We start from the raw sequence: 16,416 nt of genomic DNA on the forward strand, positions 1-16,416 counted from the left end.
CAATAGTGAATTCTCTCTGAGTTTTTCCACAATAACAACTATTATAAAATAATGTCCTAATAACTTTAAGCCATACATTTTACTAACTTTTGATAGTTCGTAAAAGTAATTTATATGAGCCCGTTCATGAAAAACAAAAACTCTTTAAGCATAAGCTATTTGATATAAAAGCTTTTCTCGTTATTTACTTAAAATGTACCCTCGAGCTACTCGAATAAACTGTTTTGGCTGCATGACCACATTCTGCATGATTTATCCGATTTATCTATCACCTAACTATTATTCAACCCACTTGAATACCGAATCGCTTATTTATTCAATGGCTGATGCTCAGGTTCAGCGACGAGGATTTATGGGCAAGTTCGTACCGAGAAGTCGTAAAATTTAAGTGGCCCCGAGACCGAGCCCTCGCTCTTCAAATGACTTTTATGGCTACGGCCAGTTAATAACCAAATTTGTCTGCTCAGCTTAAGCATTAAACCCAATTGCTTTGAGATGAGCTTAACAAAATCGAGGGCAACACCAGCGAAAGTTGTAAGAGCTGCCCTGAGTGATGTTACCCGATTTCATGTAATTTGCGTAATAAATATAAAACTTGTATTATTATTACAACAGGAGACGCAGAGCAGCAAAAAGCGATTTAACATGGCAGAGAGTTGTCATAAAACGCAGTTTGCTCACCAAGTGTTGTGCACACAAAATGCATTCAGATTCCCATTACCCAACCCTCGGGGAATCCCCTCATTTCATTTTCTGCACAACCAATTTGCAATCCTAGATTTTATGATGTTCGTTTCGGAGCAGCATTTTCTGCGTTCCTGGCTGCCTTTGTGGTTTTTGCTCTTGTCACTTTTGTCATTTAAGTGCAGGCAGCAATTTGCCTAAACGATAAGATTACAAACTGAAAAGAGGGAAAAGGGGAAAATCACCTGTGCTGTTCTGTTTGCCACATGCCAGCAATTTGTCGTTTGGTATTCCAAAATCGAAAATCTTCGATTGCCAACTGGACATTGCTACCATGGACAGGACAACATGTGCAACAGCAACATCTCGGCACAAATATTTGTCTGTGCCGGGCAAGTGAATATTTGCACACACCTTATTGCTTTTTGCTGTCCACAAAAACATTGTCAGCTTATGCAGGTGAATTTCATTGCAGTTGACAGAAATATGCACAGAGAAACTTGTAAATATTTATTTGGTTTAAAGAAATATGCAAATATACAGAGAATGCATAATATAAAACTTTATTGATCAAAAGGAAGTATTAATAAAAACGAAATGCAATAATAAAGCAACTATTCAATTCAAGTAAAACTCAATATATTTATTATTTGCACTGGCATCGCCAAAAGGAAACTGATAAAAATTATTTGAAATCACTGGTCTACAGCGTATAAAGTATATAAACTGCATCTCTATTTTGATCCAATTCAATTAAATTAGTTTTAGTGGCTATAGCCTCGTTAAAACTTTTTGCTTACGAATTAAAGAAATTGCAAATACATACTTTCCTTTATAAACACAATACCGCTACAAATTTAGGAACTTTAAATTGGCGTCTTGAAATTTTTAAATAAAATTGAAATTTGAACAGGCCATTATTAATTCCTCCTACTCTAAATAAATATTTTGTATAATGCTATAATTTAAAGTACTTAATTAACTAATGCAACTGATTGATAACATTTTATTCCATTCTTTTTATTAATTGAACCACATCTGCAATAAATACGTTTATTTAATTGTTGATGCAATTGTTGAAGTTCAATTAAGTTAGTCACGCAAGTCCTAAGCTGTTTGTAAAAAGTCAATGAGTGCAACCATAAATAATGTAGTTGAAATCGCTGCCACAGTATGTAGTCCTGGAACTTTAACAGCAGCAATCTGTTGGAAAACCAATTAAGTTTTCCTGCAACTGGACCGAAAAACGGAAAATACTTATGGGGAGGCGGCACACATTCGCCATACATTTATGAGCTCGCCCAAAACCAATTTGATTGACTAACGAAACTTATTTGCCACATTTCAGCGAACGCAGTGCAGCAGTTGCAGGCAGCCATGAGCGAGCAGATTGGCAACAGCAACAACAACGCCAACGTATCTTTCAGTGGAAGTGGCAGCAATGCCGCCTCCATCGCCGAAAGTGCGGCGGAGAGCGGTCCGGACTTCGATGCACTAAGGACCGCCTGCGAAACGCGGCTAAATGGCAGCGGCCAACTGGCGGGTGAGTTCTGCACTGAGAGAAAATATCAGCCAACTGTGATTTTAAATATCTTATTGATTGTGAATTTTTACATAAATATTAAAGAGGTACTTCAATATAAACCATTTGTTTTTACTTCTAAAAATAAATGTATTTTGTTTGAGAAACTGATATTACAACTGCAGTTTTAACTCCGTATTCAGAAAGTACTCATAAAAAATTGTTTAAATTTATTTGGAGTAAAATTGTTACATATAAAAGCTTAAGTCAATTTATATATCACGTTAATGTCATAAACATTTTTAAAAAACGTTCGTTTTACTTTTGTGTCAGTATGGACACTGACATAAACATTAAATTGCAATTGATATTTATGATATAGCCCATTTATACATTCAAGTTTAAAATCGCCTTAATATCCAAACAAGAAAATTATAAAAGATTTTTAACTATATTCGATGAGAACATTTAGAATCAGAATTCTAAAAATGTTGCACAAGTAACATAAAAAATAAGTTAAAATTGAGTTTGATAGTAAAAGTAATATACAATTTGTGAATTTTAAAACTAATAAATGAAAATACAAAAATTTAAGATTGCAATCTAGTTGATATATAATAATGTCATTTTCTCTCCGTGGAAACGGCTCTGGCCAACTGCAATTTGGGTGTCCATTATGCACGAGTAACTTTAAATTGCCGCCCTTTTCCCCCTCCCCCTCTCCCTCCCCCGACAAACAGACACAGGACCCCGCTGCTCCGGCACCTTTGATGGCTGGCTTTGTTGGCCGGATACGGCCCCGGGCTCCTCCGCCTACGAACTCTGCCCGGACTTCATCACGGGATTCGATCCAGCAAGTAAGTACGGCCGGCAGGAGCTGAACTGTTTATTAAATTCCACAAAGCTACATCCGTTTTGGGGTCAGCTGGGGATCTGCATATGACACGAAAAAATATGTACATATATATATATATATGTTTATATGTACTTATCCAGAGGGAAATGTGTTTGCACGAGGCACTGCGGTTGGGTAAATGGGTAGACTACTTACCCTCTAATTGGCCACATCCCAAGCCCCATCGTTATATACACATAAATAAGACAGAAAATACGCTCGAAGCCAGGCCAAATCAATTGGAAACATGTTATGTTTATGCTTTGATTTCGTGTCGTATGACTACATAAAATATTCACAAAAACCACACGGGCTGAGGGAGGAGGCTCCTCGAAACTCCTTGGGCCACTAAATTATCCAAAAGAGCTCGACAAAATGCTAAAATGTTTTCGCCTGATTTGCCACAATTTGCCGGGATCTCGCTGAAAATCAAATGTAACGTAGACAACAGGACGAAATGGATTCTGGCTGCTGGGTAAAATTAAATTCAGGTAGCAGTAGCAGTGGGAAATGTATATTTAAAGCCACGAAAAGCACAAAAACCAGGATAAATAAATGAAAAGAATTTTTATGAATAGCTAACTATCTTTTTCAAACTAAATATAAATGAAAAACCCTTTTAAAACCATTAATCAGCTTTCTTGTCAAGGTGTTGATGACGGCCACAATAATCTAATTAGAGATGAAAACCTTTTTCTATAGTTTTTCAAACTCATTGTTGAATCATTAATGCTGATGTGGGATATCAGTCAAAGGTGACTGGATTAATAATTCATATTTTTGCACCACAATATTGCATTTAATTCGTAATTAGCAGATGAGTGCTATTTGAATTAATCAGTCGAATAACTATACACACACAACGAAAACTAATTACTTATGCTTGGCAAATGTTCATTATTTCGAGCATAAAATCAAATATTAAAAAACACAGGCACGCTCTGGGAAAATCAGCATAAATATGTATAAATATTTGAAGCAGTTTATGGAATAAATCATGTGCTGCATATCAATTTGCATTAATGGGTGGCGCTTAGCAATATGGAGCAAGCCAACTTAAACCCTAACCTCGTTTTGGCCATGACCAGGACAACGAAAATAGCCAAAGTTGAATGACTTTTTTTGTTATGGCAGCGAGCGAGAGCAGAAAAACAAGGCGATGGCCAAGAAAGTGCTACTTTCACAACATTTAGCTTGTGGTTGGATTGGCGCCTCCCCTTTTCTTTTTCCGTTTTTTTTTCTTTCCTTTCGGGGTCGCCGCCAGCTTGTACAAGATTATGTGCTTTGGCACTGCGCCGCCATTAACTTTTATGGCACTTCCGGTCGCCGGATGTCGATGTGGTGAGCTACGCCCGCCAACTCCCCCACCCCTTTCCCCACCGGCTACTTATCTGCCACACAGCGCGTATACGTGATTTTACCCGTCTGCGTGCCAAACGGCGATAAATGGCTTCGAGCAAAAGATCATCGGTCGAAAAAAGCCGGAAAATAGAAGGAACTGATAAAACTCACCTTCACCCACAAAAATTCCTCACCGAAAAATTCTGTGCACTTTTCCGACAAGTGCCACTTGGCAAATTGCACCGAAAACTTGATAATTTGCAATCGAACAGCACTCGAAGCAACGGAAAAGTTTTGTCACGAACTTCGACTTGAATAAATACATGACCTCAACAATAAGGGAATGGTTATGAATGTTTTAATTCACAAAACGAATTGATATGATTTCATTTCAAATGCCAACCACATCTTGTTTGCGGTTAGTTCGGTGGCAGATGCAATAAATAATGGTTAATACAATTTAATCCTCTGGTCCACCGCAAAATGTAAATATGAGCTGAAATATTTATCCAACAGTCAATCAGAAAATCACACACATTTAGTTAGCGTAAATATTTGTGTTTTACACGGATGACAAGCAGATTTTAATAAATATTTGCCTTAATAAAATAACTGCTTGGGGAAAAATTTTAGTTCAAGGAAATATTATTTTAATATTTGTTTTAATAAGTATAGTAACCACCAGAGGTTATTACTTTTTGTTAAACAAAACTGCCATTGGTTATATTATCCATTGAAATATTTATCCAACTGTCAGTAAGAAAATCGCACACATTTAGTAAGCGTAAATATTTGTGTTTTACACGGATGACAAGCAGATGACTTGGGAAAAAAGTTTAGTTCAAGGAAATGTTATTTTAAAATTTATTGAAAAAAGAGTAATAAGTAAAGTAAGCAGCAGAGGTTTTTACTTTTTGTTAAACACAACTGCAATTGTTTGTATTTGTATTTATTGAAAGCTAATAATATTTAAATTATTATATATAAACAGGATATGCCCATAAGGAGTGTGGCCTCGATGGCGAATGGTTTAAGCATCCGTTGACTAATAAAACATGGTCCAACTACACAACCTGCGTAAATCTGGACGACCTCGAGGTAAGCTGATCCTTTACCCGAGTGCGATTAATTAAGAGGAATATATCTATGTATTTATATCGCTAGTGGAAGCACAATGTGAATCTGATCTACGAGGTTGGTTACGGCATCTCCCTGCTGGCCATACTGTTGTCGTTGGCCATATTGGGTTATTTCAAGTAAGTATTGGGTTGAGGCATCCCCCATCCACTCCTTCATCTTGGCCGCAAGTTGACAGCTTCTTTGTTGGGTGCATGAAAATCCACTCGTGGGTAATGAGGCTAGCGGGTTGTTATACTACGACTAATATTATGTCGACTGGCGCCAAAAGTGAAATTTATTGACGGCAAACAATGTGACAATGCGACAATGGCTTAATCAACTGCCAACCTGGGTGCTGGCCCAAATGCTCATTGCACTCACTTAATGCGGCACAATTGACGCCGGAAATGGGAAAATACTTTGTCGCACCCCCCTCCTCTTAATAGGGTCTTCAAGCAGGATATCGATTAATTTCCCAGTGCCTGCAGACCAATTAGTGCTCTCAGTTTGTTTATCGCCCAATGTGATAGAGATGTGGGGCTAAGGATAAAGCAGATTCAGATACGGATACAGATAGATACGAATTCCATGGACAGGACGGTCGTCCTGACTGACAGAAGTGTTTTAAATTGTGTGCCAAAGGCAAATAAAACGAGGCCAGCGACGTGTGGGAATTTGGTCTGCCCTAAAAAAGTGGATAATTAAAAGTTTAATGACAAAGAAGCGTGACCAACTCGGGATTGGATAGCCCACCCCACAAACCGACTCACTTCAAACAACTGTAATGAAAATACCAGGGAATTTCAATTTAAATAAAATTTAATTGGTTGAATGGAGAAATTACTGTGGGTGTCTGGACGAATTAAATTTATTTATTTTAATTTTAAGATAAATACAATTAAATACTATTACACACAAATTTAAAAAGGTTAAAAGAAAAAGTTAAGTAAGTTCCGTTTAAAGCTACAAGTTTATTTAAAAAAAGTACTTTTTTGTTACCAAGAATTTTACATTTTACTAAATTTAACTTTTTTATTTAATGTTCACTGAACTGAACGCAATAAATGAGTTTTCTTTGAGAAAGTTGATATCTTATTTTTTTACAATCTTAACTTTCTTTTTAAATTATTGAGCAACTTTAAAGTATTTTAATAATGAAATTCTATGCAAAGAAAATAACCAAATTGCTTTTGTCGCCATGAAATTAAATTAATTTATTTTGAAAAGCATTTTTAAATTAAAGTTAAATGGATTAAATTATTTGTATTTTCCTCATAGAATGAACCTAATTATACCCGTTACTCGTAGAGTAAAAGGGTATATTGTATTCGTGCAAAAGTATGTAACAGCTAGAAGGAAGCGTTTCCGACCCTATAAAGTATATATATTCTTGATCAGGGTCACTAGCCGAGTCGATATAGCCATGTCCGTCTGTCCGTCTGTCCGTCTGTCCGTCTGTCCGTCTGTCTGTCTGTCTGTCTGTCTGTCTGTCCGTATGAACGCTGAGATCTCGGAAACTATAAAAGCTAGAAGATTGGCATTTTGCATGCAGATTCTAGGAGTTCCTACGCAGCGCAAGTTTGTTTCAAAAAGGTGCCACGCCCCCTTTAACGCCCACAATCGCTTATATACGATTTTAAAAATTTAAATATTTCGGAAAAGTAAAAATGCAGTTCTATTGTGTTTATCAATACCTATCGAAATGTAGAAGAAATTTTTCAAATCGGACCATTCGTTAAAAAGTTATGCGTGATCAAAGTTTCTATCTCCATCTCCCTCGCACTCCCTTTACCTGAGTAACGGGTATCTGATAGTCGGGGCACCCGACTATAGCGTTCTCTCTTGTTTAAATAATGTGAAAGAAAACAATCTGAGCCTTCGAATTGAATTGCTGGGGAGGAATCAAATTAAAATTCAGCTTGGCCAGATGTCAGCAATCAATGCAATTGTGCAAGATAGAAAAGGAAAATGGAAAATGAACTTTGGACATTTGGTTATCGTCCTATCCAATCTGCTCAACTTGCCCCTGGCCAAATGCAAATTGATCGGCAGACAAACTTGCTATTTCGCCAAAAAAAAAAAAACTAAAAAGAGCAAAAACTTACAACAATTTCTCGCCCAAAGTAATTCTATTCGCATATTTGTCTTTCGATTGCCCAGATCCCTGAAGTGCGCCCGCATCACGCTGCACATGAATCTGTTCGCCTCGTTTGCGGCCAACAATTCGCTGTGGCTGGTCTGGTACCTGCTGGTCATGCCGAATACGGAGCTCCTGCATCACAGTCCGGTAAGTGGGCGCACCTGGCGTATGCGTAATGATGAATCAACTTCGGTTTCCGATTTCCCAAAATCCCCATATATCCGTGTGAATCCCCAGATGCGCTGCGTGGCTCTGCACATAAACCTGCACTATTTCCTCCTATCGAACTACTCGTGGATGCTCTGCGAAGGATTCTACCTGCACACCGTCCTGGTGGCCGCATTCATTTCCGAGAAACGGCTGGTCAAATGGCTGATTGCCTTTGGCTGGGGCTCGCCGGCCATCGTCATATTCGTCTATAGCATGGCCCGCGGTCTGGGCGGCACTCCCGAGGACCATTTGCAGTAAGTGAATAATTAATGGCAGTATTATGCACAGAGAGAGCAAATTATCACACGTTTTCATTAGCTAAATAGGTATTTCTGGCTCATTTGGGGGAGGTTTCTTGATAATAAAATAACACTTTTCAAAATAAAACAAAGTCAAGATATATGAGATACCTGTATTAAATATTTAAATTTATGTAAATATTTTTATGTTGGTATAAAAACAAATTTAATTATAAAATCTCTGTTTATAACTTAGTAAAATTTAGGTCTTATAATTTGGTAGGATTTCTGAAATTTAGTTATCCAATTAAATCTGCAAATTTAATTACTTAACCCTGAATAATTATCTTTGTATTGTAGTAAAATTCATATAACTTTACTTGTTCTAATAAATTTTATACTAATCTATTTTTCGATTAAATGAAGACTCCTTCGGCAATTTTAAAATTGTTTCCCTTTTGTCTCTGTGTAGGAAAGATATTTGGTCTATCCGATGCTTTGGCAAATGCAAATCAAATCGATCAGCAATTCACCTTCTGATTCATCTCGTATTCCTCCTCCTTGCAGCTGCTGGATGAGCCCAACCGACTACGATAACATTCTGGTGGTGCCCGTGTGTATCTCCATGTTCCTCAATCTGCTGTTCCTGTGCAATATCGTGCGCGTTGTCCTTTTGAAGCTGAATGCTCCGGCCAGTATTCAGGGCAGTTGTGGTCCATCGCGAACTGTTTTGCAGGCATTTCGGTAAGTTGCTTCCTTCTCCTTTACGAAATAACTCACATTGCCGAAACAAAACAAAAAAAAACTGTGGAGACTGAAGCGTTTAAAAGCGAAACGAATAACTTTCAACTGGCCCACGGGGCGAATGCGTAATTATATTTTGTTTTCCCCGTATTTATCGTTGCGTATTCCTTTTTAGAAACCTCCCTTACATCCGACAGCTCTTTTATTGTTTATGCGCTCTGCACTTGGAAGTTTGGTTCATTTTACATTTTAAATTACGCATACGCCGCGTTGACTTGCATGTTAATACACAACCCAAGCAAAACAAGGCATTATAATTCACCCTCTCATCCTGTTAGGGCCACACTGCTGTTGGTTCCACTGCTCGGCCTCCAGTACATCGTAACGCCGTTTCGTCCTGCACCCGGACATCCCTGGGAGAATACATACGAAATCATCTCGGCGTTTACGGCCTCATTTCAAGTAAGTAAAATGTTTTCGTTCCTGTCCTCGTTTCATTCCGGCTTTTGTTTTGCACGCTTTCATAAAATCACTTTACGACTCTGAGCTGGCTAAAAAGTTATGATGTTAGTTCGCCTCGTGTATCCACAGCTAAGAATGCAAATAAGCCAGCAAATACCAAATACCAACCTCATTAGATCCTGGGGTTTTTTCCGAATCAATAATGAAAATACCCACAATGTGGAATTCCCGCCATTGGCATTTGCCCCGCTCTCAGTATATTAAATTGCTGGCCGAGATTGGAGCGAAGTTTCCCCCTGGAAAAATGTAGCAAGTTGAGCATGAAATGCACTGCAGCACGCAGCTCCTCGTAAAAGCAACTCGAGCTTGTCCTCCGGCCAAGTCAGTCTCGATAGACCAGCATTTACAGTCAGTTAACATATTTTCCTTGGCCACAACTTAAAGACAACACGGGAAAACTTTAAAAACATGAGCATTTTGTATGTTGAGTCCCCAAAGTATCTTGTCGAACGATTGCTCTGGTAAATGTTTTGCGGTCTCAACTTAAAAGATTTCCATATTGGCAAAACATTTATTTTGCAGGGACACAGAAAGTGTTTCATTTGATACGTTTTCTCTTAAATTGGAAACTTAAATTTTTGTTTTATTAAATTTGGGTTTCAAAAGAAGCAAGAAAACCAGCCAAATTTATTGAAGCATATTTTATATATGTAATCTAATAAATAGGAAAGAAGGTGACCTCAATAAAAATCAATTATTTATCTTCCAGAACAGAGAATAGTTAATCTTGTTTTAATAACATAAGCTATATATTTTGTATATTTTTATATATTTTAGTACCAACTCATAATTTTATAAAACTTTTTGGGGAGAAATGGTAAGTTTATATATCTCCCACTTACACTCTGTTCTTTAAGCAGTTGCTTTCAATAAATTATCACAGATTTAATCGACAAAAAAAGGTAGACTAGCTAGACAACCAATTCAAAACAAAAACCCCTGAAACAAAAAGAAAATCCATTATCTAGCAAATAAACATAAAATGTTCTTGGCTAAGCTGCAGTTGAGCTCTTGCCAGCTTTTTATATATCCCGGCAACTGAGCAATGTCACCTCTGCTGAATCGTTTTCGTCAATGTCAATCGATTGATAAAATCTTTTATTCGGAAGCCGAGATTTTAAAGCCAGCCACTAGGGACTTCACTTTTGCATTTCCCTGTTCTCTGTTTTGTTTATTTTTTATTGCGTTGTTTTCCGTTCCCGTATTTGCTGCTAAGATGAAAAACTTTTGTCGCTGAACTCGGTGGTTGCATAAAATTTGGATTTATTGTGGCAGCCGCAATGATTATGTCGACAGTCGTAAAAGATTCCCCGCAAGTTTTCAGCTCCGGAAAGAATATCAAATAATTTTTGAGTTGGGAACGGGGAGATTTTCCGACGAGGGAAATGCAAAAGCCCGAAACTACTTAGTCGGAGATGAGAATTTATATGCATGTAAACGTGTTTATTCGCTTGTTTTTGTGCCGAAATGCAAAACTTGCTGCAATTGGCATTTGTCAGCTAGCTAGCTTTTCCCCAGAGATTTTCCACTGCTTTTCCCCCCAAGAGCTTAGGGACATTTGTATTTAACAGATGTGCAGACAAAACACGTTCTCCCCAAATTGAATTAAAAACTTCCGCCTGGCAGAAAGCTAAAGTGAAAAACAAACGTCAGATGTCAACAGAATCGTAATATAAAAATGGTTTTAAAAGTTTTCATGGCAGATCTGGACTTCTTGCCAAATATTTTAAATCAACTAATTGGCTTTAGATGGGTGAAGTGGTTTTGTGAAAATTAAATTTCAAAATCGAGTTAAGCAAAGTTTAAATCTATAATTAAGCGCGGGAAGTAAGAAAACTTAAAGAAGTCCCATAAAAAGCGTAAAATTTGGAATGAATACACCACGAGCACTCTTAACAAATGGGTAAACTGCAAGACAAAGGACGATAGTTAAAGCGGAAACTTTATAAATGGCTCAAAAGAGAAAAGGGAGAATGAATGCATCAAGGTCCTGTTCATATATTGGGTTTGTCTTGTGTTCTTCATGGACTACAATGTTAGTTATTCATGCTTTGGTCAAGCTTATTCCGGAAGCACTAAGCTAACCACAACAACAAAAGAAACACAAAGTATGGAAACAGAAAAAATGTGGGCAGAAGCATCACAAGACAACAATTTATGTTTCTTATTTAGCAAAAAAATTAAAAACAAAAATATGGAGAACCAAGCTTTATTTTGCATCTATCCATTTAAGGATACCAAAATATACAGGTGAAAATGAAAAATTAGGTACATTTTAGCAGTGCCTAAACATTAAATAAATTATTTGTACAATAATGTAGTATATACAATAAATAAATAGCCAACACCAATTTGCCTATGAGTATAAGTACCAAAAATATTAATAAATCAATCATAATATACTAAAGCTTCATATGAAACTTCCTAGCTCAAATAAGATTACTTGAAATATGCTTTCCTCATTTTAATAAAAAGAAAATCAAGCAATTCAGGTGGAGGCAACCACTCCACTCCAGAAAAAAATTCTTCATTTGCAATCAAACAACAAATGTCTAACTTGCAATATGCTGAAAGGCAACAAACCCCATTTCGATGACGGGAAAGCCTGCAAAAATATAGGAGTAAATGGATGGCAACTGTGGCTGATTGAGTCCATGATGGGCCTCCGTGAGTAGTGGCAATCAAAGGAAACCCCACTCCGAAGTGCTAACCAGAAATCCTGGTGGCAGTCAATGCACGTACCCGTCCATACATTAAATATTTACATATATATATGGCCCACACGAATGCCGCCTGCGACAATCAGGCAGAAAGTGGCAAGACAAATGGTAAACAGAGGGTTTGGATCGCTATGGATCCTGTGGACGGACAAAGGACGAAGGACGAAGGATGGAGGACTCACGGCTCGTTGAAGTGGTCGTCTGACAGGCGAAATGAATACCGAGCCTTCTCGGTGGCAGGATGGGGGAATAACCAAAGGAACAAGCAAAATTCTATTATGTATTGTATTAGGACGAACTGACGGCCAACAAGAAAATAAAGAAAGAATGGCCGCGGCTACCGGAAATCGGTATACCCTGGAAAATCGCTTATTTGTAAAAAGTGTATTTAAATCTGACTGAAAAATACTTTCAAAGCTATTTATATCAATAACTTCAGTTTAAATACATTTATTTGGATGTTTTAAAATATGCAATAAATTACAAAGCTAAATTTAATAAGTAATAACTTTTCAATTCTATATTTTTTTAAAAATTAATTAAAAAAGTGAATGGAGAAATATTCCGTCTGTCTTAATCTATTTTTATTATCGAAAAACTTAGTACCATTAATACCGACCATTCTTCGACATTTATGGAGTTTACTCGCTTATTAAAATAAATTATGCTTAAATGTACTACGACTTTTTACGACTCCAAGTTTTGTCACCTGAGAAATGGAGAGATATGGAATTATAATACCCACTTGCAGGGTACAAAAGGGACAAAAGTAATGGGCATTGTAATAAGGACAACTGCGATAAGCCCCGTCGATAATTTAGCCTGCTCGCTCACTCTGTCCAAATTCTATTTTTGCAGGGTCTGTGCGTGGCCACTTTATTCTGCTTCTTCAACGGCGAGGTGATTGCCCAAATGAAGCGCAAGTGGCGGATGATGTGCTTCAGCAACCGACCGCGGACCAATTCCTACACAGCCACTCAGGTCTCGGTAAGATTTGTACTAAAAGCTTCACATGCTTTTCTTCCATCCTTTCTCTCTACTAATTTTGTACCACGGGTTACGGCGCGTATGAGTAATGCAGCAGCACTAGCACACTTAAGCACTCACAGTTTATTGGCCTATAGATACGCATTAACCGCATGCAACCAAAAAAAATAAAAATAAAAATGAAAATGAAAAGATTATCTAAGACAGTTACAGAAACCAACGCACCGTTGCCAACTGGCCAACCACCATGATAGCAAATTCTCAGTTCTTTTGATTGTAGTTCGTGCGCTGCGGACCGCCACTGCCAGGAGAGGAGAAGGTATGACTAAAGGACATGTCGGCCAAGCGACGGGCCTCCTCGGGCCCCCAACACCACCACCACCAGCAGCATCAGCCGGGGCAGCAGATATCCTCGGAGCAGCAGAGGGCCCGCAGCCAGAGCCTGGCGGGTTCATCCACCTTTCTCGAGGGCTGGCGCAGCCGGATGCCGTTCCTGAAACGCCGCCAGACCATCGACAATTCCCGCCAGAGCCAGCCGCTCATGGAGGAGGGGGAGGCCGCCGGCGGAGGTCCAGCTCCACAGGCATCAGCCGGTCCAGGTACCGCCGACAGGCCGACATTGATGACGACCATAGCGGAAGATGTTGCAGAGGCAGCAACGGCAGCAACATCGGACGTGGCAGCAACATCCGACGCTTCCGGAGCAACTGGACCGGCAGATGGCCATCCCAACGGCATGGGCACCGTCATCGTTCGCATGGAGGGAGCTGGCCAACAACAGATGGCCGATGAGGCGCTTTAGGTTAAACCCCTCGAGTCACACAACATCTCATAGTTTAAGCCACTGAAATACCGAAACCAAAACAGATCAACAACCCAAAACCCCACCAAATGCAACAGCCCATTGAACCCAGTTACTATCGCATAGGAATGTTCCTAAAAAACATGGAGATTTTAAAATAATATTTCGGGTGTCCATAACTAGGGAATAGAATTTAACTAATTTTTTATTAACTTTAACTACATATTGTATTTACGATGATAAAAATTAACACAAGTTGTTTTTGGCACCTTAACGATTTTAAAAACCATATATTTTTAAGGGAAAATCTGGCTATTGATTTAATTTTTTAGATGTTTATTTTTACCATCGTTAGTCTTACCGCCAAAATGTATTATTTGTTTAGCAAGATTCGTTAAACGTATTATATAAGTTTTTGCTTACCATTAGACACCTGAAATATTGTTAGAAAACTGCTGGACAACTTGCAAAACACACAGAATCAAATTCCGTAGCCAGCAAGACTGGAATTTATATCGCCACAAGTTGCAGCATGGTAAATGTTAAGTTTTCAAAGTATATTCCTCAGTTTTCCTTGGTTTCCTCAGCATGCAAATTGCGAAATAAATTTCAGCCTTTTGCGGGCAACGGACCAACTTGAATGAGAACATATTTATTGTACCTATGAGTGTAAGAATTTATGTGGATATTAAATATCATTGTTGTCTTAAGTGTTAAGTGTACCCTAGAACTAGTCCCACCACCTCCCCCCTAAAACCATTTCCCCAAAATATATCTCTCTCTGTGGTAAGCTGAGCTTTCTGGCAATCGCTTTTAGTGTGTCTATGAATGTACGCAAATGTAATAAAATTTTAATTAAATGTATGTCTGCTGAACATTTGCGAGTTCCTTTGGTTTTGCCCTGCTCTGCTAATTAGTCAACTTTCAGTTGGTTTAATGATTCTAGGATACGACTGTCAACAACAGCAACAACCTAATGCTCATTTAATGAATGCCATTTGAAGTGAGCTCTCCGCCATTGGTTCCCCATGGACATTAGCCATCCTGGTGATGAAGGCACAACAGGTGCTTCCGAATCCCATTTATCGAAAACTTGCTTGGGCGACAAACAGAAGCCTAATTTATATTGGGGCCTAATGGAAATTGCTGGTTTTCTGTATCAACAATATTAAGATATTTTGAAATGGCTTGTAGTTTTATTTGTGTTTCTAGAGAGTTGTGAACTTAAAGTTGGTAAATAGTAAATATTTTAATAGTGAATATTTAATAATAAGAATAATAGCTGTGTTGCTAGGGTGTCAAACGATTCATGTGATTTAATTTCATAATAGGTAAGTATTAAAGCTTCAACCCTTAAAGTTGGATATAACAAAAAAGGTACTTAAAATATTCTAGGCACATCTAAGAATTTATAGTAAAATAGTTATGTTGGTGGCAGAGTATTCTTTAAAATTATTCGTCTTTAAATTTAAGTGTGTCATTAAAAAAGTAATTCAGGGCAAATGCAATAATTTTTAGATGAAAGCTAAAAAGAGCTCGTACTTATTTTTGAAATAATTGTTTACAAGTTCTTTTAAAGGAGAAAAAGTACCATAAAAAAAAACCTAAACTTTTGAGGTAGTTAAAAAAATCTTTATTAAGGTTATTTAGTAAGTAAGTACCGTGCTGGTTAGCAGTTGAGCAAATGACAAATCTTATGTGTATCATATTTTTTTAGTTTTCCAACTGATTATAAAACTCAGAATGGCCAAAGGGTGTCAGCTTTTCTCAGGCAAACTTACAGACAACCTGGCAGAAAATTTATTCTGGCCAACCAGGACAGACGACTGCAACAACCTTCATTGCAAAGCTGTCAACATTTGTTGACACTTATTGAGGACTATCCGTTGAGGTCTGGCTCTGGTTTGGCCATTTCCCGTTGCGGGTTTTTTAATGACGTACCTGCAGGTGGCAGTGGGTGGCTGTGGCGGTGACTGCGATTTTGTTTGTTTGTTTGTGTTGCACACACGTGCCCTCGCTGTTGCCCCATTGTGTGGCACAATGTTTTATGAATGTAAAGTGTGTGCGATAAGTGGCAGTTTCACATTGTGCACTATCCGTGTGCCCACACACTCCTGCTCTCAGACACTCATAATTCTACGGATTATTCGCGCCTGAAAGCATGGAGAACACGATGCTGTTTTCAGCCCAGGTTGATATAGCTCATACGCCACGTATGCCCGCCGGAGTAAACTTTCCTCATCAGCCAGCAGGCAAATGAGCTATTTAATTCCAGAGCTCGTTGTTTTTGTGGCTGCCATCGAATGGGAATTTAACAGATGGGAAAACATTTATGATATGCAAACTAACAAGGCTCTTGTTACACTTACGACTTAATGAAGCATGCTTATGTAAACAATTATCCTGAAATTTTAGTTGGAGGAAAGTAAAAGAAGAAACTATTTTTAATCCAAGAGTTTTAATTATTAATAATAAAAAAAAGGATTGAACT

The 16,416-nt window shown here is 38.0% G+C and overlaps 2 protein-coding genes across 4 annotated transcripts in view; both read left to right on the forward strand.

Annotated features, from left to right (window-relative positions):
* The window catches only part of LOC108051338 (calcitonin gene-related peptide type 1 receptor), a 32,093-nt gene extending 18,574 nt beyond the window's left edge, over positions 1 to 13,519 (forward strand). The window contains exons 2-11 of one of the 3 annotated variants that reach the window (XM_044461866.1): positions 2,033 to 2,227; positions 2,947 to 3,063; positions 5,434 to 5,540; positions 5,607 to 5,698; positions 7,722 to 7,848; positions 7,939 to 8,165; positions 8,718 to 8,894; positions 9,233 to 9,356; positions 12,995 to 13,123; positions 13,404 to 13,519. In XM_044461866.1, coding sequence (XP_044317801.1) covers positions 2,062 to 2,227; positions 2,947 to 3,063; positions 5,434 to 5,540; positions 5,607 to 5,698; positions 7,722 to 7,848; positions 7,939 to 8,165; positions 8,718 to 8,894; positions 9,233 to 9,356; positions 12,995 to 13,123; positions 13,404 to 13,448 — 1,311 coding nt within the window. In that variant the 5' untranslated portion in view covers positions 2,033 to 2,061 and the 3' untranslated portion in view covers positions 13,449 to 13,519. Of the gene's footprint in view, positions 1 to 2,032; positions 2,228 to 2,946; positions 3,064 to 5,433; positions 5,541 to 5,606; positions 5,699 to 7,721; positions 7,849 to 7,938; positions 8,166 to 8,717; positions 8,895 to 9,232; positions 9,357 to 12,994; positions 13,303 to 13,388 lie in introns of those variants that run through there. The other 2 variants (XM_044461867.1, XM_044461865.1) reach the window with 2 other exon arrangements.
* On the forward strand, positions 13,458 to 14,800 carry LOC108051339. Its single transcript, XM_017133427.2, has one exon. The coding sequence runs from the start codon at positions 13,458 to 13,460 to the stop codon at positions 13,923 to 13,925; it is 468 nt and encodes a 155-aa protein (XP_016988916.1). The 3' UTR covers positions 13,926 to 14,800.
* Positions 14,801 to 16,416: the final 1,616 nt, after the last annotated feature.

Source organism: Drosophila rhopaloa, unplaced genomic scaffold, assembly GCF_018152115.1.
Source record: "Drosophila rhopaloa isolate 14029-0021.01 unplaced genomic scaffold, ASM1815211v1 contig_115, whole genome shotgun sequence".
Taxonomy (NCBI): domain Eukaryota; kingdom Metazoa; phylum Arthropoda; class Insecta; order Diptera; family Drosophilidae; genus Drosophila; species Drosophila rhopaloa.